Genomic DNA, 25,857 nt, shown 5'->3' on the forward strand with positions numbered 1-25,857 from the left:
TCAGAATAGGAGGTGCCTCTTAACACATATGCACGCATTATATACACACATGGTTGTGTGCACAAATAACACACATGCGCGCAGTTGTGCGCACACCCAGTATATACACGTATCTACCCATGTATACCAGCCCATGCATCCCTGAGCAAACACGTGCGAGGATCTGCAGCTGTGCATGCACAACACCTGCGTGGTCACACCTGTGTTTAGACCAAGGACCCACAGCCAATTGGTTAAATGAAAACTGATATCTGGGCTAACTCAGCCAGTCACGTGGGCTTTGCTGGGGTTCATGATCTGCCAGAGCTTTTGCTCAAAAACAAAGCCCCTCATTCCTGACTTCTGGGAACCAGATCTCTCTGGCCACAGCTGTTCCTCTCCAGACACCCACAGCTGTCTTCTTAGCAGACCCTGTCTGGCCGCTCACACTGCCAGGGGTCCTCAGCAGTCCTTGGAGAAAACGGAGACTTCTCAACAAGTGGGGGAGGCCACGATGTTCTGTTGATGATGGTGGTAACAACGCCAACCATACCTGGAGCCCTTGAGCGTTTACCAAGGGTAATGGGCTGGATGCTTTGCAAGCAAGCATTAACCCACCCCGTGCAACAATCCTGTGGGGTCGCTATATTCACCCCCATCTTCAGGATAAGGAAACGGGCTCAGAAAAGCTAAGCAATGTTAATAAATGACAGCCTTGAGATTTGAACCTCAGTCTACATGACTCCAAATCCATTATCTTAACCTTTACAGGAATATGGGGATTTGGTATCTGGGTTCAGTCTGAAACAAAACAAAACAAAGCAACAACAACAAAACAAGACTTTTCTACAGAAGAAAGAAAACCTGGAGCAATAATGACGATAAGAGGCCGACACTCTCCGGCATCAATGGTTGGACCTCCCACGCTCCTCCCTCATCTCCTTACTCTATGAGCTTTATTTAACTCAGACAGGGCTTCTGCTTGGTAGGATTCCAGAGTCAAGTGCTCCCTGAGCCTGTTGACAGACACCTTTGCCTGTATCGGGACTTGATGTGAACGATTATCTCTTTAGATGTGTATCAGTCAAGGCTGCACCCGCTGAAGGTCCACCCCTGCCCAAACCCCCCACTCAGCAACCCCCTATTCTCCCAATTTTCTTTTTATCACCAAGATGAGACATGATATCTTACTCGATCACAAAATATCTATCATGCACATGGGCCCTGGCTCCCAGTAATAAATTGCTCCTACCAAGCCAATGACTATTTTTACATTTTCATAAACACAACCACAATTTTTTCTGGTTTCCTAAGTTTGCCAAGTGTGTGTACTTGCTTCATTCCGATATGCCAATTCAAATCAATTTGTTTAATTTTTTTTTCCTCCAGAAAGCTATTAAAGAAGCCAGAGAGCTTAGCTTAAGCTGCGGATTAATCCAACATAAAAGAAAAAGCTATTTGCATTCAAATTACAGCAACCACAAAAACGTCTCTATTCTACTTCATCCTAATTTTGATCCCACATTCAACATTCTTCAATGAGTCATGGAAGCCTCAGTTCCCAAATCTGTAAAATGGAGAGTCACTGAGTATCATGAAAGATAAAGAAAAGAAGTCTCCCGAAGCATGCAAGCATGTGCCCCGCACACAGCAGGTCTAAGTGTGCGGTTTCCTCCCCCCCTCCTCCATAACTGGCCGCAGGCCCCTCACGGTTCAGAGGGCTCTGTAGGTCACATGAAGTCACATGGTCCACAATAGCCAATCAGGATGATGGAAAAGATCATAAAGCCAAGTGCATGAGTAAAGACACTGGGCTGCTGTCCGATCAACAGCACAGAAAACTTTGGGACAACCAGGAAATTCGTTTCCTTGACAGCATGTCAACACTATGGACGGTGGAGTCAAGAGAGCACAAGGCACCAGAAAGTGGATCTTATTCCACCCATTAAAGCCCCCACAACAGTTTTCACAGGACTTACAGGTGAGTCAGGTCACGGAGGCCACGAAAGGCATTTCTTGAAATGGTGTCTATTTTGTTCCCTTCAATGAACCTAAAGAGAAGAGCAGTAGCGTTCAACTGAAGTTTCTCGACTTAGTATCTCTAAAAAATGATATTCAAAACAAAATCGAAAAGCATGCATGAATTTAAAACATTCGTCTCTGAGGGTTAGGTCAGCTGCCCCGGCTGCCAAGTGGGAGGTGGGTTAGTGTGCAAGCACGCGTGCACGCAAGCGTACGTTCTGCGCTCCTTTCAGAAGCAGCACGGAAGGCTTCACATTCAGACCTGGCAACATGGGTAAAAACATCTTGGGGGAAAAGGGAAAAAAAAGAAAGCCCTATACAAAGGTAAGAAATTCTTAAATCCCTGCAAGACTGGAATGCTTCCAGACATCTTCCCCACTCCAACCTTCTTACATTTCACGGTGCCTGGCTATTAATACTTTCATTAATATCATTGTCTCTTGAGGGGAGCCCATTGTTTTACATCTCTGTCTTCAAGTTTTTGCAGAGGGAGAATTCCATTAAGCTCAGCTTCTGGCAAACTTGACTTCAGCGTGTCCTACGCAGTCTAATCTCTGAACAAATGGGTAAAAAGGCAGGGATTCTCTCAAGATCTCTAAGCCACTAGAAAATAGGAAATATAATGAAGTTGAGCATGGGCCAAACTTCTCGCTCTGTGCTAAAATGGCTTAGGGCTTGCACACAGGACCTTGCAGTAATAACTCGGACCATGCTTTAAAGTCTTTATGGGAAAGACACAAAGAGAATGCACGCCAACTACTCCCCAGGACTGCAGGGAAGTAAATTTTCGTTTACGGCATCCCATGACATCCAATGTAAGAGGGTCTTTGATGAGATAGTCCAAGGGAGAGGCTTTGCAACACAACGCCTTTTGTTAGTGAAATAGTTCTTGATTCTTGTACTGACATCTTTTTGGTGTCCGTGGGTTTCTTTTTTTAATCAGGGGTCTATTCGGTAATAGAATTCAGTAGAGAATGATAAGTGAACTTCCCCTCAATAACCTTGGCAGTAAGATGAACTGCTCACGGAAGGAAACGGATAGCTTTACATTTGCTACGGCCATGAGCTGTTTGTGTGCTTTGGGAGAACCTGGTGAGGCTTAGAACTTCGGTCATACCCCGCTTTCCATATTACATATACTATCGGGCTGTTATGAAAATACACATATTATGCGTACTCTGGGGGAAGAATTCCTTCAGAGACCTCTTTCCTAAGGACATAAAATCAGCAGAGCTTTCTCAGACCCAGGATGTGTTTAGAATTCAAATATCTACCTGTTAACCTCAGATAAGAAAGCAGAGATGAGGCTTTAAAAATCCCTCTGAATGCTAAGTAAGGAAATCCCATCTGATAGCGAGATTAATATTATTACAAAGTTACAAAAGACAAGGATGAAAGCATTTAAGGGGGAAACGGACATGAAGGGGGTGGGGAGGAGCAAATCAGAAAAGAAATCAGGAAATGAAATCAGAACACGGGCAGAGCTCATTTAGGGGAAGAAAACTGCACACCTGAAAAGGAAAAAAAAAAAAAACCCTCTTGTTTTAAAAAAGAAAAAATCAAATTAGACTCTCAGAAGCAGCTCACAGGAGATACTGCAAACAGGATATAGGAGGGCCAAATTAAAAACATGAAAGTGTAACCCCATACGGGGAGACTTTACGTCAAAATAAGGAATTCTCAGAACCCTTCAGCTTTATTTCTGGCTGATCAGCAAATCCATGCCTAGCTATGAGAGGTAAAAATATCCAGTGCAATTTCCAATTGTGCTTACTACATGCCAAATTAAATGTCAGCAGAGAATGAATGAGTATCTTTCCTTCTTTGTTTGCTTTCACCCGCTTTGTCTCCAACCTCCTCCTGTCCCAGCATGTTTATACACAAGTACACTATAAAAGGTCAGCGCTGAAAAGAGAATGGGGTTTTCTCCATTTTCTCCACCCCTAAGCTCTCGGAGAGATGCTGTTCTGCTTGGAAAGCAATACAGCGATTCTACAGACATACCAAATGCTCAGCAGAGACCAAGCTCAGAACTTACAGGTATTCAAGATGGAAAAGTCCAGCAAAAGCATCATCCCGGATGACGGTAAATGAGTTAGAATTCAGCAATCTGAAAGTAGAGGACAGATTTCAGGGCAGAGGTGGGCACCTTCAGTAACACAGCAAAACCCTCTTTGTTTCTTTCGCTAAGTTCTGATCCATGGCAAACATGGGCTCTTCTCAGCCTAAGACTGGCACGTTAGGTGCACAACCTGACTCACGATGCTGATGGACAGTGGCAAGTGGATTCCTTTTGGCTGGATTTACTGGTCATCCTCACGGCTCCACCCTTTCTCCCCTGTGGGTCTCTGGAAATAAGACCTGATAGCTGTTATCTCAAAACATTCTACCACTCAGCACAACTAAACAGCCAGTGAATGCTTTCTCATGCACAAGCAGTCATGGAATCAGAAATCTAAAAGGACCTAATCTGAGTCTATTTGGGGGGAAATTTGTGTCCAGAGAAGTTAAGTGACTTGACCAAAGTCACACAGCAGTGACCGAAAAAAATAAAAATAAAAAAATCCTTTCTTCCATATTATACATTCCCATGAGAAATAATAAAAGAGTTCTAGAAATCTTCAGAAGCCACTTTATCAGCACATAGGTTTCTGTTAGTCACCACTTCAGTCTATTTGGTGAAATACCTAAAATTGTATTTCTAGCCTATGGAAAGCGTATTTTAATAGAACTACAATTTCCAAGAAATCACAGATTTTAAAACGTCAAGTACAATGTCGTAAGTAGGTCCGTAACATTTCAAGAACAAAAAATACCAACATTAAGTTGATTTAGGATGAGACGTGACCTCCTAAAGGCTATTTCCTCCTAGTTTTCCGTACTACACGCTTATTTTCAATGTCATCTCAGATTTAAGAAACAGAACAAACAGAATGACTTATGTACTCATGACTTTGCCTCTCACTGACTTGCTTTTGAAAACTGCTTTTTGGACATTTCTTTTCATCAGCAAACAATAACTGAACTGGGATACGGGGCATGACAGGAGTACTCGCCAAGAGTGGCTGCACGCAGAGCAGTTATGAGTGTGGGTTAGAATTCTGGCTGGGGGGGAGGGGTGCTGGGTGGCTCAGCTGGTTGAGCGGTTGAGCGTCTGACTCTTGATTTCCTTGATGTTTGGCTCAGGTCATGATCTCAGGGTCCTGACATGGAGCCCTGGGAGGGGCTCCGCGCCAAGTGGGGAGTCTTCTTGAGATTCTCTTTCCCTCTCCCTCTACCCCTCCCCCAACTCATGTGTGGGCACTCTCTCTCTCTCAAAAAGATAAATACATCTTAAAAAAAATAAAGAAAGAAAGAATCCTGCCTGGGAGTTTGGACAAGTTCCTTAACTCCTCTGAGCCTTAATTTTCTTATCTGTCAAAGGGGGAAATAAACTCTCCTTGTAGGGATGATTAAATAAAATTTTCCATATAAACATACAGTATGCTGCCCAATCGTTTACATACTCGGTCAGCTAAAAAATGCTTCTATTTCCAGAGACACATAAAAAGTTTAAAATGTAGGTTTTCTTTCAAAGTGAGGCGTCTGGGAAACACTTCATTTAGGTGAAATTCAGGTCATGATTCAGTATAATCATGCCCCCCAGTTGCCAAATACAGGTGTTGGGATCTATGATAAAGTCCTTGAAGAAAACATGTGTCAGAAGAAGGAGGCGACACTGAGCAAAGAGCCTGAGACTCAGCTGGGTGGGGACACCACAGGGCAAGTTAACACCAAGAGTTTATTGGGGTATTTAAGGAAGGACTGGCTCCTAAAAGGTAGAGACGGCCCCTCCTAGGACTGCACCTTTGGGACCCCCATTTTCAGAGAGAACTTCCCATACTCACAGCAGCTGCAGGGAAGGCAGATGGGAAAACATTCGGTCCTTGATTTCCGAAAACGTTCCATTTACCAGGCTCCTATAGGCAAAAGGGAAGCAAAACAAGGCCCAGGGTTTTTTTTTTTAGAAGTGATTGCAGGCTGGGCAACCAGTCTTATCTTCCATCTGTATTTCAAACTCCTCCACTCAGGAGTGAGGCTTAAAATCGTCAACCAGAGGCTTCTCGGGGGTAGAAACAAGAGGAGTTAAGCCATTTTCCAATGAACTGGATCAATATGAAAACTAGTCTGAATAATAGAAACCTTTACCATCAGTCTAGCTCCTTCCACAGACATTATCTCAGCAAGTTTAAATCAATCTCCTCACTTCCTTTTCTTAACTACAGGAGGCCCTGGCTGAAAATGGATAATTGCTTCACCTTTGCCCATGGTTCTGTTTGTGTAGACACAGCATTAATGTCGGCAGGGGAAACTCTGGGGTAGGATTAAGCATTCCCCTTGGGAGCGCATCTCTGAAAGACACTCGGAGCGTTTCTGATTAAATGCACTGTGAAAGCCTTGGGGAAAAACTCAAGAGACACCTGAACTTGAATGTGCGGTGGGAGGCAATGCCATCTGCCAGATATAATGGTCAATGCCGGGGCAAGCAGCTTGTCTATTTCTGCGACCAGGTCCCCTATCCTTTCTGGCCACAGCAGGACCTCCACACTTTAGTTCAAAATTATTTCAGTTAACATGCAGATCAATTAAGCAGCTACTGTTCTAAAGGATTTAACAAGGGGAATTCCAATTTCTGGAATCCTCCATGTCACACGACTTAGCAACATTAGGAATCAAAAAGTCCCTCTGTTGCTGCCAGCCAGGTCATCCTGAGTTTCTATAATGCAAATGGGAACCCCTTCAGCCCTGGACCTTGCCTCGGGTGGGAAGCAGGGGAGTGTAGTACCAGGGACCTGAGCAACTTCCGCCCCTGGGATTCCCTGCCTCTGTGACTGAGTGGGCATCACCCCAGCACCCTGGCCTGGAAGGAGGAAGTTTTTTCAGTGGGAAACATTGCCCAGCAAAGATACGGCCCTGTAGCCCCTTCCACCGCCATTAGGAGACACGGTTGTGGGGGAGAGTGGCTGTGTGAGGCCAGGTTGAAAGCATCTCTTAGCAGGTGAAGAAATAAGGGGGAACCCTTCCTGTCAATTCCTCCAGCGCTGAAAAAGCAGCTAGCATAACGTGTGCTGGGGAGAGGGGCAAGAAGCTTGTGAGCTCCGGGCGAGAAGGCAGGCGGCCTTCCAGCTCTTGGCCACTGGCCTGGGTGCCCCACATGTCCCAAAGCTCTGCCAAGCCCTGTGCTCCCCTCTTCCAGGCCTCAGGAGCTGGCCCCCCACTTCCAGAGGCTGCATGCCTTCGCTCGGGTTCTTCCCAACCTGCAGTGTGGACGGGTCGGGAGAAGGCCACGGTGTAAACCACCGCCCCAGACAGGAGATGGGACGGTGAGGCCTCATCCCTCCCCTGTTTACTCTCACTCCAGTCACGCTGGGCTGCACATTCATGCCCCTACCCAACCACCCCTCCCCACACACCCCTCTCAAACTTTAATGCGCCCCCAGAATCACCTGGGACGCCAAATGCAGACTTCAAGGCTCCACTCCTGAGACCCCGCTTCATTCAGCGCGGGCCCGGGAATCTGCATTGGCACAAGCTCCTCCAGGTGAGTCTGGTGCAGGTGGCCCGCGGGCCACACTTTAAGAAACACTGCCACGGGGATTTGTCTGGCTTCCCAGGCTCTGGGGCTCGGGTTCCCTCCACCCTCCCCAGGGCCCGAGACTCCACCTACGTCCCCTAGCGCGCCCCCACCCAAACGCCAAAAAGAGGCTGGGAAGTGGGGTCAGGGTCGCGCGGTCCCAGCGCCAGAGGCAACTCCCCGGCAGCGGCGGGCGCAGGGTGGGGCGGGGACTGGAGGGGTCCCACTCACTCACAGGGAGCTGATGTCGCCCGGCACGATCCTGGGCACCCAGGAGGAGCCCACGCAGATGATGGACTCCTTGGTGCAGCTGCAAGTGGCGGGGCAGCGCGCATGCCGCCTCACCTGCGCGCCCGGCGGGATCAGGCACGCGGCGCCGAGCAGCAGCAGCAGCCGCCCCAGCGCCCCGCCGCCGCCCCGCCGCAGCGCCATGCCGGGTCCCCGCCGCCCTCTCCCCGCCCGGGCGCCCACCGCCGCCGCCGTCGCCGCCGCCGCGCCGCGCGCTCGGACCCGGCGCCGCTGCAGACCCGAGCGCCGCTCGCTGCTCCGCCGCCGCCGCCGCTGCTGGCGAGGACGAGGGCGCCGCGGGTGTGGGAGGCCGAGCCGCAGCCGAGCAGCATGCTGGCCGCCACCCCCACTCGCGCCCCCCCACCCGAGCCCGGGGCTGCTGGGCGGCCGCCGCCGCTGCGCCCGCCGCACTCGCGCCCGCCTGACATCAGCACTCGCGCCCGCAGCCCGCTCTGGCCAATGAATAATGCGGGGCGGGTGCCCGCCCCCGCCGCGCCCCGCCCGGACCTTCCCGACCCTCCCGCAAGCCGCGGGCCTGGTGAAAAGTTGGGTGACCTTGGGGGAGGGGCCGCCCTGGACCGAGACACCCTCCCCGCCCCGTCTCCCCGGGGGCCCGGCTGAGCGGCGGGGGGCTCAGATCCCCGCAGTCCCTCCTAGGGCTCCAAGGGATTTGGGGGAGGCACCGGGCTCCCTTCTGCTGGGACAAAGTGTGAGCCCCCCCCCAAAAAAAGTAGGAACCGGGGGAACTGCCTTGATTGCTGGGTGCTTTGAAGAGTACAGAATTTTGAGCAGCCTCTCTTAATTTTCAAGAGAGGAAATGAAGTGAATTTTGCCATTGAGTTCGGCGGGGTCTGGCGCCCGTTCCCGCAGCCTTTCCCGGGGGAAGGAGCGCAGGACGGAAAAGCGGCTACAGCCGTTCCCGCCCCTGCCTGCTGCTCTGGGGCCGGCCTCCAGAAGTTTTCCCTCGCTCAGCGGGCTCAGGGGCAGTGCCCCACCCCCCAGGGAAGGGACAGACATCAGCAGAGATGCAGGGCCCGGTATCTCCAAGGCGCGGTGCGTGTCACCTCCTGCTAACTTTCTGAGGCAGGTCCCGTTCACCTCCCAGTTCACTGGTGAGGAAACCGAGGCACAGTCGCCGGCTGGAGGTGGAGGAGTAAGTGGCTGGGCAGAGATGGGGATCAGAGCGGGATGGGGACTGGGACCCAGGCCCTACGGAGCCCCTCTTCCACTCGGCACGTTTGATACACTGAGCTTGAATCTTACCACAAGGTGGTGTGAACTGGGCAAAGCAAAGCAAACGGCCAAAGCAGAACCAAAATAATGGCGAAGAGCCCAAACTGCTCAGGGTAGAGAATCAAGGGCACCATCCGGGCTACTAACCAAGGAAAATCATCTTGTATGTTAAGATATAACGGGAGGGGCGCCTGGGTGGCTCAGTGGGTTGAGCGTGGGACACTTGGTTTTGACTCAGGTGGTGAGATTGAGCCCTGCGTCCAGCTCAGTGCTGGGCACGGAGCCTGCTTAAGGTTCTCTCTCTCTCCCTCGCCCTGTACTCCTCCCCACTCTCTAAAATAAAATAGATAAATAAAATCTTAGAGAGAGAGAGAGATACCCAGAAAAGGCAGTACCTGATGGAAAAGGTTATTACTACTGGAATCGTCAACTATCGCTCCCTCACAAACATTCTGAGCACAAACTGGGCTGGCCACTGTGGGAGGGGACAAGGGGACAGGCCATAGGGATCTTCGGGGAGCTTGAAGTCTAGCTGGCCAGAGAGCTCTAAAGAAGTCACTCCACATGGTGCATGGGGGTTCCAGGCTGACCAAAAGAAGCTGGGGGGCTGAGAGCAGGTTTGTTATAGGCAACTTCACAGAGGGAGTTGGACATTCATTGCAGGGCACAGTTTTTCCAGCACCAGTATCCATATCCATCAGTTTACATTCATCACTATTTAATTGCCACATCTACTCCCAGAAGGGGGGGGGGTCTTCCATTTTATAGATGGGAAAATTGAGCTCAGAGACGTTCTTCTCTTGCCCAAGGTCACACAGGACACAGCCAGGAGGATCCCACTCCAGAGCTGGCTGCTGGGCCAGGCCCTCACTGCTGTGGTGGCAGGCCTTCCACAGAGGCTTTACTCAGCAGGGCCCAGTGTTAGGGGCTGAGGACAGAGACTCTTGGGAGGGCAACAGGCACATGGAGCCACGATCACAACCACAGATGTGTGTCCTGCACATCTGAAAGACACCAACCTTCAGAGGGCTGGGCTACTTAGCTTTATGGAGAGGAAGGGTAGGGCTTTTCCAGTTCGTTGTCTTCCTGTGGCCCCAGGAGAAGAAACTTTGGTTCTCAGCCCTGTGGAGGGAGTGAGGAGGAAGGGTAGAGAAGGTAAACCCTCCGTCCCTAGAGCTAGACAGGTTTGGATTAGTATCCCAGCCTGCCACTCACCAGCTGTAACTGTGGGCAAGTGATAACCTCTCTAAGCCTCGATTTCCTCACCTGTAAAATGGGAGCTGGTTGTACCCACCTTTGGGAGTTAATGGTGACCAAGAATGTACAGCACCCAATACCACACAGGAGATACTGGTATTTCTCCAGGGGTCTATGAGATCTTGCGGGCAGGACAATTCTCAGCAAAACCCTGGGACTGGAGGGCAGAGATGGAGGCCAAGAGGGGCTCTAAAAGGAAATGAATTTTCCTGATTTTGTGCCTCCATTTTAATTAAGGACAAGGACACAGTCTAGCACCGTGGTTCTCAATCAGCGGTGGCACTTGGCAATGTCTGCAGACATTTTGGGTTGTCACAGTGGGGTGGGTGTTACCGGCAGCTAATGCTTAGAGGCCAGAGATACTATTAAACATCTTGCAATGCACAGCAAAGAATGATCCAGACCAAAATGTTCCTGGTACCCAGGTGGAGAGACCCTCGCCTAATGTCCTGGAAAGACCCTTGGCATGAGGAATTCCAGAAATTCAGATTCTAGGCCTGACTTCACTATTCGTAAACAAGCCTTTGGTCATATCGGTCCCATCTCCAACCTCTATCTTTTCATCTGCAAAATGGGGGGGCGGTAATCAGACCTTCCTCTCTCTTTCCTAAGTGAATGTGACATATCATTATTATTATTATTGTCCTTACTCTCCCTGACCTGGAAAACTAGAAAGTTCCTGATAGGCAGAGTGCAGAGAGAAGACTCGGGTAGGGTAGCCGAGCTGGCAGGGTTGAAATTTGTTTCGGCTCTGTTAGAGACACCAAGTGAAAGCTCGTAAATTATAAGGTGCAGTTTATAAATTAAGATATAAAAATGGAAATGCAGATTACTTTGGTTTGGTTCCAAGATCTTCAGCAGTTAAAAAAAAAAAAAAAACTTAATAGACAGAGAGACACAATCTGTTTCCAGGAAATAGCAAGAGTTTTAAATGTAAAACTCGTTGTTCAGATGTACACTTACTCCAGCTGTGTCTCCGTGACACGAGCAGGCACTCCTGCAGGGGCTGGAATGGCAGGTGTAGGCAGCTCAAAGCATTGTTCACTCACTCCCCTTCTCATTCAACCACCTGTCCGTTCCTTTGGTCAATATTGATCAAGAGCCCCCTAGGTGCGGGGTTGGATTTAGGCATCAAGTTGAAGAAATGTCAAGAATGCCTCCCAGGTTTTAGCTTGAGCCAGTGATAGATGGGGCCCCATTTCTTGAGTTGAGCAAGCCGAGAAGAGAGGTTTTGGCTGGGAGGGTGATATCAGCAGTTTAGTATTGGAGATGTTGACTCTGAAACGTCCACGAGACACCCACGTGTGGCTCAGTTGGCAGCTGAAGGATCCGTGGGGATAGCAAGGAAATGATAGAGGGGTGGATGGGAAATCTTCATCCCCTGGATGAAACATTGATTCCACCTTAATAAGTCCTCAAAGTAATGTTGGTTAATTGAATGAATGAATGAGTGAATGAATGACATTTTGGACATACAGACATTAAAGAGAAAATTATCTCTCAGGTGCAATCAGCAAGGAGCACTAGAAATCTTACAGAAGAGTGTGAATCTAAGAATATCGCAGTTTGGGGATCTATTTTTAGACCAAAAATAATCTTCAAATCCTAAGCCAAACTGTAAATCTTGTAAGAATCTCAGAGACCTCATCATGCTTCTAATCCCCCTCCCCTATTTCCAACCAAACTCCACCCCCATCCCTAGCTGGTTTTCTCCCTAGAACTGTAAGCTTTGGAAAGGCTTCCCTAATGTCGAACCCTTCTGGCTCTGAGGCTTGCTGTAACAACGGAAGAAAAATTATTCATCCAAACCTCAAAAGCACTTGGTTTGAATGGCTACAAATCGGACTCCCTGGAGTAAAAATTTTAAAAAGTCTCATCCACCATTTTTTTTTTTTTATCAAAGCATGTGCCAATCCCTCTTTGACCACATCACCCCAATATGCCACTCTTGTGGTTGGCTGCTGGTCAAATGTGGATGCCATTTCTGCTTTCCGCCATTTCCTCCCTTCATAAACTCAGTGAGTGTTACAACTCTGGAATTCATTCCAAATTTGCCCCGGACTGGCCTCTTGAGTTCAGTCATGTTCTCGAAGGGCTGCCTATGGATATCACATGCAGTTTCCTAAATCAGCAGAAAGGCCCTCAGGACCCTGCCCGTGGTCTCTGGTGACCCCTGCCACCTCCTTTCCAACACCCGTGTGGGATATTTCTCACCCAACATCAGCTGCTCCCTCTCATGACAGTAGGTTACAATTTTGCTTTGGAGGGAATGACTCCTTCTCGACATTCAATCCATGTGACTTATTTGTTGAATACTTCCATCTCCTGTTGCACATGTCAAGACTAGAGCTTTCCAGAACATTCCATTCTTCCAGCTTCAGTGACTGGCTTGGCGAAGAACACATTCCCCAGCTGGAGCAATCAGGACTAACAAAATCCCTTGTTAGGGCTTTTGCTTGAAATATCAAGAAGCAGTCTCGCTTTCCCACTGGCCTACGAGTGGTGGTCGCATGAGCCTGAGAACCTGCATATATTGAGAAAGGCATCCACTTGAGGGGGAGATCTCGATGGCATTGTTTGGACCTCCGATCAAACCATCCCCTTCAACTCTGCAGTGATGTAGGACCATAAATTCCCTTAGTTGCTTCATTAGTCAAAGTATGGGTTTCACTCTGTTGCAACCTAATGAATCTTAACAGTCCGTTCAGACGTCAGGCAACATGCAGCCCCTCTAAGATGAAACTACAAAGCAGGTAAAACTCCATGTCCCCAGCTCTGCCCCTCAGTGATCTTTGTCCTCATTCCCCAACTTCGTGATGTCCTTTTTCTTTCCCTTTTCAAGGAAAATTTTTAATTTTTGCATTTTGGGGGGTCATTTTTCTTCTTGATCAATACTGCCAGGGTTTTGTCTATTTTACTAGTTTTCTCCAGGAATCAAGGTACGCCTGTGTGCATTCTCTCTGCTCCGTCTTTGTTTCCTTCCTCATTACTATATGCTCTCATCTTCATCACTTGTTTTCTTCTGCTACTTCTGAAATGTTGCGCTTTTTTAAAAAATAAAAAAGTTAATCAGTTAGAGTAACCTTATTTTACAAGTCACTCTGTTTTATAAGAGTCACGCGTAAGGCTAACTTTATGTGCTCACTTGACTGGGCCATGAGATGTCCAGATAAGGGGTACAATATTATTGCTGGGTATGCCTACCCGAAGGTGTTTCAGGAAGAGCTGAGCATGTGAATTGGTTGAATGAGTAAAGATCACCTTCACCAGCGCAGGTGGGCTTCCTCCAATCCAGTGAGGCCTGAATAAAACAAAAAGGTGGAGGAAGGGCGAATTCGGGAAGGGTGAATTCTCAGGCTTGTGGACTCAAACTGGGACTTACACCAGTGTGCCCGTGTCCCTCTCCTTCTCCCCATCCCCGATCCCCAATTCTTGGGCCTTCAGCCAAAGCTGAATTACAGTTTTCCTGGGTCTCCGGCTTACAGACCGCAGATCAGGGGACTTCTCAGCCTCCAGAACAGTGTCAGCCGATTTCTATAATACATCTTCTCATACATAGCTTATTGGTTCTGTTTCTCTGGAGAATGCTGACTAATGCGCCACTTTATTTATATTTACAAGACAGACTGCCTTAAGCTCTGTTTCTGGTTCCAGGAGCGTGTGCCCATCTTTGAGTTGGGTTGAGTTGATTAGAAGTACATCTGGGAGTCACAGACGGTGGGTCTGTAAATGAAGTCTATCCCCTAAGACAAGGACAGTTTTCTGTGTAACAAACTTCCACAGTCTCAAATTTGTAAGTCAGTATAATAATTTTATGGGAAATCTCTTTTCTCTTCTTAACAAACAGACTTAGAAATTCTACTTGAAGAGGACGAGTTACCAAATGAGTACAGATTTAACTAAAATGTTTAATAATGGGTCTCTAAATATCCTCTAAGCTCTTCTGTTATCCGTAAACAATGGTTAATTCGATGCTTTGTACTCTCAGAGGATATATCTCCTTTCCAGAGTCTTGCTACTGAAGTCGGTGGCCTCTGATCTCAACTTAATTTTAATCAAGACTAAATTAAAGATATTTGAGGCTTATAATTTTTCCATCCTCTAGCGTCTGAGTAATTCTGTGGTCTCATGCTTCTCTGCTCACCTGACCCCAGCCCCCGTCAAAATGTGTTCCAAGGAAGTATCTGAAATGTACCCCCACTTAATCCCAATGGCTGTTTATTCATCGGACTGTCAATCCCAGGGACCTTCGTGTTTGAGCATAGATCTCAGGCATAGGCTAAACACCCAGGGGGAAATTTCAGACAGAGTCCCTGAAATCAGAAAACGAACTAAGGCTTCCCCTGCTACCTACCAGCCTAGCTATGGGCCTCCTCTTCACCGCACGCATGTCTTCCAGGAAGAGTCGTTCTGAAGAAAGGTGTGTGGAACTTGCCTTCCGAGCCCTCCCCATGCCGGAGCTCTGAGGTAGTGGCAGGCATCATGGAATGTGTTGTTGGAGGGCCTGATCTGAATCCCAGATTCACTATTTTATTACCAAAGAGACCTTGTCAGGTCATCTTCGAGGAGCCTTGACTTCCTGTCTGCAAAAGGGAGAGGACAAGGCACAACACCCCGGGTTGCTTGAATCACGAAATCGGTTGACGAATGTGAAAATTCTTCTAAGTAGCACAAGTCAGGGAATTAAGCACTTAGCTAATCAGTCTCTCCCTGTTCACCGAGGACCACAAATCACCGTAACTACAGATAGGGTTATGCAAATAGGTAGATTCTCCTTAAGAAGCTTAAAATGTACCCAAAGGACCAAGATGTTTCTGTGTCAAAAAAGCCTACTAATACCTCAGAAGTGTCTCGGTTCTTCCCCAACACTTTCTTTCCATAGAAACAGAAGCCAGGCATTTATCTGAAAGCTGGAAAGATCGGGTTAATTGTTCAGGGCATATCTCCTCTGTGGCCCCCATGGGCCAGGCACTGTGCTAGACTCTGGGAATACAATGATGGACACGGAAAGTGTGGTCTGGCTGTGGATTCCTGCTCCCACGGGCCTGCCCTGCGCACACAGCAAATCCGGGTAGATGCCCTGTGCCCTTGGACTAGCAGCACCCAGGTAATTGGGCAGAATCTCGGGAGGCTCGCCAGGGGGTGAGAGGTGACAACTCCAGCGCTGTCCCCTCCCATCGTACTCCCCTTACACCAGGGCAAAACGAGATCCAGCCCTGCCCTGGGACAAACATCCTTCCCTTACACAAACCTCAGGCCCCCTTGTTCTTGATCAGAACAGCTTAGAATTTACGTGGCTCCTAAGGACTGCTAATTCAGTAGAAGAGCGGGTGAGCCATCATTTAAGGAAGGGAAAGGGGGTGTGTCCACTGGCCCGAACGCTGACACTCAAGAGCGGTTATTTCAGGAGGAGGGCAGTGGTCAATCCTGTTTCTCTTCAGCAGGCCGTCTTGGTTCATGTCAGACAGAGGCTTGCCCCAAAACCAAGTCCAGGGAGGGTTTCTATCTCACGCATCCCTGTTGGGACATTTTCTTTCCCTGGCAAGAGAACTGAAGCAGCTCTGAAGGGTGCTATGATGAGGTCTGGCGTTCACCCGGTGGTTTCACGGTTAACAAGGCCTTTTCAGGCCCATGATCTCAGCTGCAGCCTCCTGATAACCCTGCAACAGAAGATGTTTTCAGAGGGAGAAACTGAGGCCTGGACAGGTTCAATGGCCTACCCAAGATCAGGCAGCCAGTGTCCATGTGTCAAAGACTGCATTGGACAGAATTGTCCTACTCCATCACTATCCTGTTTGGGCGGGGGGGGGGTGGTGGGGAGTTGGGGCCAGGGTTAGGAATGAGTTGGAAATAAATGTATCAATGCTTTCCGCAAGAGTCTAGAAAGCAGAAGCCGTGGTATTCCTTCCTCTATCTTGCCCAAGTTATTTGAAGATGTCTTTTTTTTTCCCCCTTTTCCACTGTTACTGGGAATATAAATTGGTACAGCTATTATGGAAAACAGTACGGAGGTTCCTCAAACACTTAAAAATAGAAGTACCATACGATCCAGCCGTCCCACTAGTGGTGCATAGCCAAAGGAAGAGAAATCAGAACCTCAAAGAGATATCCGCACACCCATGTTCATTGTCATATTAGTCACCATGGCCAAGATATGGAAACCACCGCAGTGTCCGTCGATGAAAGTTTCTCTCTCATGTTGGACTATTGTCCAAAAGCCATGTTGAATAGGACCATTCTTCAAGCCTTCAAGAGGCGGGTCTAGATGGTTTCTAGATGATACACGTGACCTATAAGTTGAACCTCTGCAAATATCCCCGGAAGCACTAGCTGAGTGCAAAAGAGCGGCGGGCAGAATGAGGGCCCCCTACAAAAGTCCCCTTGCTGCCAAGGAGGACTGGCTTATGCCAAGAATCCCCAGGAGCCACGAGAGAGTTGCTGAAGGGCAACAGGGCAGAGGGAGGAACAGACATAGTCACCCTTGGAGAGCAGGGCGAATCATGGAGCCTCCAGACCACAACACGGCCAGCTGGAAAAACTCAGCCAGCCTCCGCACCCTTCCCCATCCCGCAGCTCCCTGGGGTGGACACTTCAAGACAGCACTATTTATTTTTATCTATATCTCCTCTGAGAGGAATAATAGGATTCATCAATAATGTCTTGTTTTTGGGCTCATTTGGGAAATCAGAAGATTTTCCACAAGAATAGCATGCTTTCCGATCGATTTTACTATAATATTCTGGACAATGTAATTACAGCTGGATCTCCCCCATCAAAACCAAAGTGCTGCTACTGTCCCTGCTGGTGTATGCGTGGGCCACGGGGCAAGGCTTCCAAAGGCTGAAATTGGTGTTGTCGGCTCAGCTCAGGATTCTGTGTTTCCTCACGTGCTGCAGATGCTCATGGCTCCTGGAAAATGAGGTCAGTCTCCCTTCTGGCTCCTTCTAAGCTCTCTTGGGACACTGGTCTGCAGTGGCGTGCTAGTTGGAATCTTTGCAAAGCTGAAGCTGAGCTAGAATAGAAAGAAAGTGTAAAGGCTTTTGTTGCGGGGGGAGGGGGGTCATGCCTATAAAAGAAAAGATGGGGAACAGGCTGGGGCAGGAGAGTCATGATTCAGACCCCACAGATTTCGGCCAGCCCTGGCAGGGGGCTCTGAAACAGAGCCAGCCTGTTCCAGGAGTCTCCCAGAGGCACAAACGGCCAGCCCTTGTACCACCGCCCTGCTCAGTCCAATCCAGAAGTTTCCAGAGAGAAGAGTGACCTGGCTTGCAAGCCAAGGAGGTTGCCAAAGGACCTAACAGCTGGAGAATGTCAGCTAAGCACACTCCTGGCCTTTCACAAGGAGAGACCTGAGCTGGCATTCTCAGGATGTGCGAAAAATAGTAAAACAGACATTGGGGCAGACATGAACTAAGGGGAATGTTGTACAGAGCTGTTACAGACGATCTCTAGGCCTTTCTGGACCCAAGAGAATATTAGCAGTGATTGCTTCCTAGAAATTTACTGCCTAGCAGGAGCTGATATCTGTTGGTGATTAGATTCCGTTCTTTCATACGTCATCGGTTGATTCAATAAACATCTATGGGGCACTTTCAATATATATCTCTTGAGCTGCTTGAATATGGCAAAGTCTGGGTGAAGGACTAAGGCTATAAAGTTTGCTGCCACCTAAGCCCTGCCCTCACAGAGCTGGCATTTAGGGGCACCTGGGTGGGTCAATCAGTTCAGCGGCAGCCTTTGATTTCTGCTCAGGTCATGATCTTGGGGGTCATGAGATCGAGCCCCGTGTTGGGCTCTGCGCTCAGCACTGAATCTGCTTGTCTCTCTCCCTCCCCCTCTGCTCCTCCCCTCAGCTCTCTCTCTCAAATAAATAAATAAATAAATAAAGTCTTAAAAAAAAAAAGAGCTGGCACTTAAGCAACCGATAAATAATGGGAGGAATGGAAGAAATCATGACAATTGCTATTGAAAGGAATGACATTTGGGCTTGATCAGTTAACAAAAACTGAAAGGAATTCCATAAAAATTGCTATAGAAGATCTTCAGGTCTTTCTGGACCCAAGAGATTATTAGCGGTGATTTCTTCTTATACATTCACCGCTTAACAGGAGTTCATAACACAGAAAGCCATAAATGCACAAAAGAGGGAGTGCATTTTTTAGCTTTCTTCTAGCTTGCAAGGCTTCCCAGGACCGGCTTCCCGGGAACGCGATCGCTAGAGCTGCGCCTGACATGACGAATGGGTAGGATCTGAACAGACAGATACAAAGAGAGAGATGTCCTGCCTGGAGGGACTAGAATGAGCAAAGCCATGTAAAGAACAACAGCAAGAATAACAGTTAGCGCTTTGCTGATGCCTGTTTGCACCAGGCACTTTATATAAGTCCGTCTTACTTAAGACTCGAAACATCTCCACTAAGGAGGTGTTAGGATCCCCAACATGCAGGGGGAGAGTCGGAGGCTCAGAGAGCTTGAGTAATTTGCCTAACGTTGCAGAGGCAGTGGCAAATTCAGGACTCAGAGTTGGGTCATCTGGCTTGAAAGCCCATCCCCAATTCCATGCTGTCCCTGGCGTGGCTGAATGTGAGACACTGCTGGCCATGGAAGGCACCTACAGAGTGAGGAGGAAGAAGGAGAAGGGTCTGGGGGAGAAGAACAGAGGGTCTAGCACTGGAAGATCTGCGTGGCCGTGCCCAGGGGCCAGGTGGAAATTTGCATCTGAAGTGCAGAGAAGACAGTCGGGTCAGGGAGGGGTTTGGGAGAGGTGTGGAAGGGATCGCTGCTGTGATAAGAGGGGGACACCTGGGAGTTTGCCATGGAGAACGATGGGTCTGCTTGGAAGAATAGAATGAGTGTGAGACTCCAAAGATTGGTTAAACACCTTGTGGGAGGAGAGGAGCTGAATATGTTTTGTTGGGGGTTAAAGCGGACTAGAGAAATCAGGGGAGAAAAGGAAGGATGGAGACAGAGAGATGAGGATGGTCCTGCTATCTAGGACCCCTTCCTCATGACTCCCTGATCTTTGGAATAACTACCCAAAACACACAAGCTTCAGGATGAGTGGTTTTTTTGTTTTTTGTTTTTGGTTTTTGGTGAGAGCCAACAGAAGACTTCCTGTCACCCACACCAGGTGACACAGAGACTCTGTGCTCAGAGGAGGGTTCCACGGTGGGACCTTGACAACCCAAGCCCTGGTAACTTGCAGCAGTTATGGGCAAAACATAAAAGCCCTGGCCTTTCCCAGGCTGGAGATCCAAGTCAAATGTACCCAATGCTCCGTGGAACGGGGACGCCCTGGCTGACCAACAGCTGGCTGAGGGTGGAGCTGTAGTCACCCTTAAGGAGACGTAACAGAAACTAAGTCCAGTGAAGGAGACAGCAAAGGGCAAACTAGAGAGAGGAGGGAGGGGACCTTGAGCAGAGGGAAGAGCCTGTGGCCTAGCTCTGCCTTAAACCAACTGCTGGGCATCGGAAATCAGCAGAACGCCTCTGGGTCTTATGTCTCCAAATGGAAGCCCCAGCCCCCCAGCCCCCCGGCCCCCAGAGCTGCTGTTCACTTTATGACTCCATGGGCTTTCGGGAAGATCCAACAGGAAGATAGGAGCCGTGCAAAGAGCTGCATGTGCTGGCCAGACAAAGGGAGTTAGAGGAGGCAGCGTCCAGGGCTGAGACGGAGAAGGTCACAGGCTAAGAGCTGCCCCCTGGGTGTGGTGGAGGGTGACGCCTCCTGGGAGAGAAGTAGTAGGTCCAGATGGCCGTTCTCTAGCCTAGGTGATCAAGCGTCCACGATTGCCTTTTTAACAAGGTGTGTCCAGTTGGGAGAGTGTCTGTGTACCGGGGTTGGGGCCCCACTGTGCGTGCCTGGTGAGGCTGCCCACATGGCAGGGCGGCACATTCTGTCCTGGCTGCTGATCCATTTCCCCATGCCAGGTGACAGGAACCCCGCTGCTCAAACTCGTGGCTCCAGGGATAATTAGGTTCTGGTCCAGCAGCTCTGGGAAATGATGCTCCCCTCTGCTAAACGGATGAAGGGCTTCCGGGAGGCAGGAGGAAGGTGAGCTCGAGGGGCGGTCAGTCTCCCTTCTGTTACTCTGACTTTGACTCTTCCAGCTGGCTCTCCGCAGTCCCTGGGCTGCCCTGTCTCCAGCCAAGGAGGACACTGGGCAACTTCACACCCAACTTCATCAGCTGGGGGTGGGGGGGGCAGAGGGAGGGACGTTGGGAAGACCCCCCTCCTCTCTGAGAAGCCCTTCCCCGCTCAGGCACCCCAGGGACCAAGACAACACAGGACTCCTTCTCTGTCACGACTGCCCTTGGGAGGAGTAATAGCCCATCACTCACCTTCATTCAACAGAGGCTTACCCCACACTTCATTCTCATCTTTTCTCCCATGTCCTGTCTTCGCCAAGCCTTCCCCACCTCCACTCATCTAAAATGGAATCTCCATGACCTCCCAGCGGTTCACGCAGTTTCTCCTTCATAAGCACGTCCCACTACTCACCGTAGTAGATATTCATTGGCTGGTTTGTTTGTTTAATATTGTTTTTCTCATTAGAATGTCCCCTCCACACAGGCGGAGACCTTGCCTGTCTTGTTCTCTGCTGTCTCCCGAAGGCCTGTAAAAGCTCCTAACACTGATTAGTCAGTAAATACTGAAGATTGAGCAGATGAGTGGACGGCATTGAGACAGTAGGTTTCTGGGGCCCAAGGGCAGAGACCATCATGTTTGGTTTACTGTTCTGGTCCTAGTGCCTCACACATTCTCTGACACATCATAGACTCTCACATATTTCTTGAATGAATACATGAAAGAAGGAAGGAAGGACCGACATCCATGCCTGCATCCCCGTCATGTGACTGAGGAAGTGTCCTGGACAACGTTGGGATTGAAGCAGTTGGGATGGGCCCTAATGAAGAGGAAAAACCTCAAAGAGAAGTCAGAGAGGACCAAAAACTCTCTAGACTCCTGGAGTCGCTTGGATCTCTGGTCTAGGACGAGGAGGCCCCTGTCACACAGTGTGAAAGCTGCTGTGCTATCATCATGGGGAGTGATGCTGCAGCCAGAAAGGAGAGACTCTGTCACCAACTGGCTCTGTGACCTTAATCCCTGAACCTCTCTGGGCTCCATAAATGGTTGTTTGAATGAATGAATGAATAAATGAATGAATGAATGAATGAATGATGCTGTAGGAACTTTCAGTAGTTCACCCTTTCAACAGAGCATGAACGTAGAGGAGGATTTGATTGACTCAAAGATGTTCTCCTGGTACTACCCATCTGCACTTTCATTTTTCAAAATATAGAGGAAATGCTTTCACAAGAAATCAGATATATTTAAAGGCACAAGACTGAGCTTGGAAGTCAATATATGCTCTTCTTCTCTCTCCTCATCCTTTCATTCTGTTACTTTCTTGAGTAAAGTTCCTAGCTCATCCATATTGTCAGCTCAGAGTGTGGGGTTCACATCCTCTGGATGGAGGATGGGTTCCTCTTCTGGGCACAGAGATTAGATCGGGTGGGTCTTGCTTAGCTAGAAAATCCCTGTCAATAAAATCCTTGTGGGGTGGTTGGGATTGTTATCTCCAATTACCCAATAAAAACACGTCCCATTGGCTGTCATGAAAAAGACACCTAGAAGTCACAGCCGCCACTGGCTCACGGGGGTACACTGGAGTTGTTGCGTTTGAGTGATGATGGGGGAATGTTTTAGTAACGTGAAACCATTAAACTTAGTAACAGGCTCATCTCATCTTTCACATGTGCCTGAATTGTTTATTTTCGTCTCTGTTTATTGGAATTATTTACTCATACTTTCACTTCCACACAATGTTCCCCATCAACTGTTGACTCTCTTTTCGTTCTTCTTTACTATTCCACGTCCATGGTGTTGCCCTACGGTGCCTCTCAGCAGCCCAGGGTGGGATTACAGGGAGGAATTTACCCCCACGGGAGCCGAATGCACCAAAGCAGTGTTTTGGCAACTGGGGGCATGTCGTTACTGGGGAGGGCTCAGGCGAGAGCCGTGCTTTTTTCTGCCTGAGTGTTTGCACAAACCATTCCTTGTACTTGGAGCGCTCTGCCCTTCCACATCCCACACACCATTCCCTCACTTAATGAAGCCCCAAAGATGGTCCAGACCTCAGTCTAAACACCATTTCTTCAGGGAAGCTTTTCCTGAGCTCCCTTAAGTAGGCCAAGAGGTCTGTCTTTGTGTTTTTTTTTTTAAAGATTTTATTTATTTATTTGACAGAGAGAGAGACAGCCAGCGAAAGAGGGAACACAAGCAGGGGGAGTGGGAGAGGAAGAAGCAGGCTCATAGCGGAGGAGCCTGATGTGGGGCTCGATCCCAGAACGCCGGGATCACGCCCTGAACCGAAGGCAGACGCTTAACCGCTGTGCCACCCAGGCGCCCCAAACTATATATTTTAAAAGTAAGAATAAAACTGGTGAAATGAACCCTAATAATATATTTTATTCAATTCGAGTGTATTAGGTCCTCAGGGCTGCCAATACCAAGCCCCACAAACTGGGTTCTTAGACAGCAGAAATGTTTTGTCTCATAGTTGTGGAGGGGAGAAGTCTGAACGCTTGGTATCCACAGGGTTTGGTTCCTTCTGGGGTCTAGGAAGGAAGGGTCTGGTCCATGCTACTCTCCTTGCTTCTGGTGGTTTGCTGTCAGTCTTTGGCACTTCTTGACATTCTTCTTAGGTCTTCACATCGTCTTCCCTTCGTATGTCTCTTTCTCTTCACATGCTGTTCCTTATATAAGGACACCCAACAAGGTCACCCTACTTCGCTATGACCTCATTGTAACTAATTACATTTGCAGTGACTTGATTTCCGAATAAAGTCACATTCTGAGGACTGAGGACTAGGACTTTGATGTATGAATTTTGGGGGACACAGTTCAATTCATAACATCAAGATATGTTAACATATTAACATATTATCATTGCATCATGTAATCAAAATAAAAATTATTGAGATATTTTCATTTTTCTTCATTCTCAGACTTTGGAATTCAATGATGAACTTTACATATATGTGTGTGTGTGTGTGTGTGTGTGTGTGTGTATTTTATACTTCAAATAGTTTATCCTTATAGCACTAAATTTTCATCAGAAATATTTTATCTGTATTTAGAATTCGTAAGGTTTCCAGTGGAAAGTAGATGCACGTATCCATATTTTATAAAGCACACTTACAAGCTTTGCAATAACTGAATTAAGTACCAAAAGCATCATTTTCCTTTGGTATTTGCAGAGTACAGGCACACAGTGGGTCTTCAGTCCTGAAGGCAGGTGTGATCAGTGGTCATGGCCTCCTTTCTATCGCCCTGCGGACGTGGGGGATGTCCTTACTGACATTGCCGGCTGAATCTCTGACATTCATTACTTCTGGATTTTTTTTTCTCATTGTTCTATGAGCCAATAAATTATATAATTTTGTTTTTGCCAATTTGAGTTGAGTTTTCTGCCACCTGCTCTGAAGAATGCTAACTCTCACAGCCAACTAGATCTCATGAATTCACACTCAGGGGTCACCAGTTTATTCCACAGATAAGGAGACAGGCTTAGAGAACTCGAGCAACATTCCCAAGTTCACCCAGCCAGGAAGACGCAGCGCTAGGATTCACCCCTTTCTTTTCTCCAACGGGGGTGGCATTTCTAACAGTCCCCACTGTCTCCTAAGTGCAGACACATACCCACCAGACAAAGGAGGAAAGGAACAAAATGGCAAATCTGGCTGCAGAATGAGGACATCAAAGCGCAAAGTGTAACGTGGGGCGGAGGGGAGGGGAGGTTTACTTCCTGTGCATCAGAAAAACGGAAATTAACTACATTCATGTACATGGAATGAAAAGAACTAGCCTTAAAATAGGGAGGCTGAGTAAAGGCTCTTAAGAGATGTGCTTTAATGAGTGGGGAAAAGTAATTAGGAATTATTATGTCAATTGCGTATAAATAGAGGCTTTTAAAGCATTCAGGAGTATTGAAAATAATTTGAGGTTTTACATGATTTTACCATTCTGCCTGGATTTGCTCTTTGCCCAGCTTGTAGTTTTGTGGTTGCTGATGGCTCCTTAGGATTACACAGAAAATGGATCCATTTGAAAACCTACACTGGGCCTCAGCGAGCTTCGTTCTGCCCGCTTGATGAATCGTTTAGGACATACCGAACATTGGGAGGAAGTGGAAGGACGCGCAGGGAAAGGAACCCATTCATCTTAGAGTATAGCAGGCCAGGCACGGAGACACGAGCCCCTTCCCTCGCAGAGCCTGAGAGATCCATTGTCATAGGATGTCTCATTAACCCTCACACCCTTCTCCCGGATGGGGAAACCAAGGCTCAGAAAGGTTAAGCAACTTGTCCAGGTCATGCAGCCCATAGGGAACAGAGGTTTGCTGCACTGTCCTTTATGGGCCCAAAGATCTACATTTAGAGAGCCTGACGGTTTTTCATTTTGCATTTCTTTCTTGTTTTCCTTTAGCTCTCCCCTAGTGCTTTGTTAATGTCTGTGTAATTCCTCCAGGCCCCACCACCGTGTGTTGTCATAAGGAGACACGGGACACTAACGACATATTTGGGAGGTCTCAGATGTGTTGACAAACATGTGTCCAATGCAGGAGCTCTGGAACCCTTGAGACGTCAGCAAGCTTCCTGGCAGCAACTTGGAAGGACATCCAGCTCCCAATTTTATTTACTGCTCTGTTAACAGAGAGTTCCAGCAGCACTGAGTGAACCTAAGCACCTTCTAGGGGTTCATGAGAAATATGTGTTTCTGGAACAACATGGCACTTTGGAACTTCCAGTCCCTGCTCCCCACTTACAGTTGGGTGAGCTTGAGTGCTCCCCTCACTCCATGTGAGAATCCCTTTCCTTGCCTATTAAGTGGTCAGAGTCCCAACCTCACAGTGGTGGTTTGGTGAATTGCATGTAGATAACGTTTATTTTTCTTCCTGCCTCCCCTCCCTGTGAAATCTGTCTGCATATCTGTGCTTTATACATAAAAATAAGATGTTTCCGTCACCCAAGAACAGTTTGCACACTGAGATCTGCACTGCCTCATGCCATCCTTCTGTATCAGCCACTGGATCAAAGTTCCAATGCATCTGTTTCCAAAACAACCCATCAGTGTTAAGACTTGCCGCCCAGGCTACTCTACTTTCAAATCTCTTTCTTTAAGTGCCGGAGAACACGGGGGCAGATTGAAGACCTCTAACCACATCCTTGTGTGAGTTGTACGTCACACGTACCGCACCTCTTTGCAGAGTTACAGAGCCTACACTTTCTGGCTGCAGATTTAATTTCCTTGGCACTGGCGTTCTTCCTCCTTTGGTCTGTCTGGGCTTTTCACAGGCAATCACGGGGCTTAAGGAGGTTTTCCTCACTGGTGTTTTGGGGGTGTAGGACATAAACACCTGTCTTCTGGCTACGCTGTCCAGTGCAGTCCACAGGTCTAT

At 48.3% G+C, this 25,857-nt stretch overlaps 1 protein-coding gene across 1 annotated transcript in view; it reads right to left on the reverse strand.

The window, feature by feature from the left end:
* The window catches only part of LGI2 (leucine rich repeat LGI family member 2), a 31,218-nt gene extending 23,171 nt beyond the window's left edge, over positions 1 to 8,047 (reverse strand). The window contains exons 1-4 of the mRNA XM_026514531.4: positions 7,851 to 8,047; positions 5,889 to 5,960; positions 4,040 to 4,111; positions 1,959 to 2,030 (exon numbers count right to left, since the gene is read on the reverse strand). Coding sequence (XP_026370316.2) covers positions 1,959 to 2,030; positions 4,040 to 4,111; positions 5,889 to 5,960; positions 7,851 to 8,047 — 413 coding nt within the window. The remainder of the gene's footprint in view (positions 1 to 1,958; positions 2,031 to 4,039; positions 4,112 to 5,888; positions 5,961 to 7,850) is intronic.
* Positions 8,048 to 25,857: the final 17,810 nt, after the last annotated feature.

Source organism: Ursus arctos, unplaced genomic scaffold (genome assembly GCF_023065955.2).
Source record: "Ursus arctos isolate Adak ecotype North America unplaced genomic scaffold, UrsArc2.0 scaffold_9, whole genome shotgun sequence".
In the NCBI taxonomy this organism is placed as follows: Eukaryota; Metazoa; Chordata; class Mammalia; order Carnivora; family Ursidae; genus Ursus; species Ursus arctos.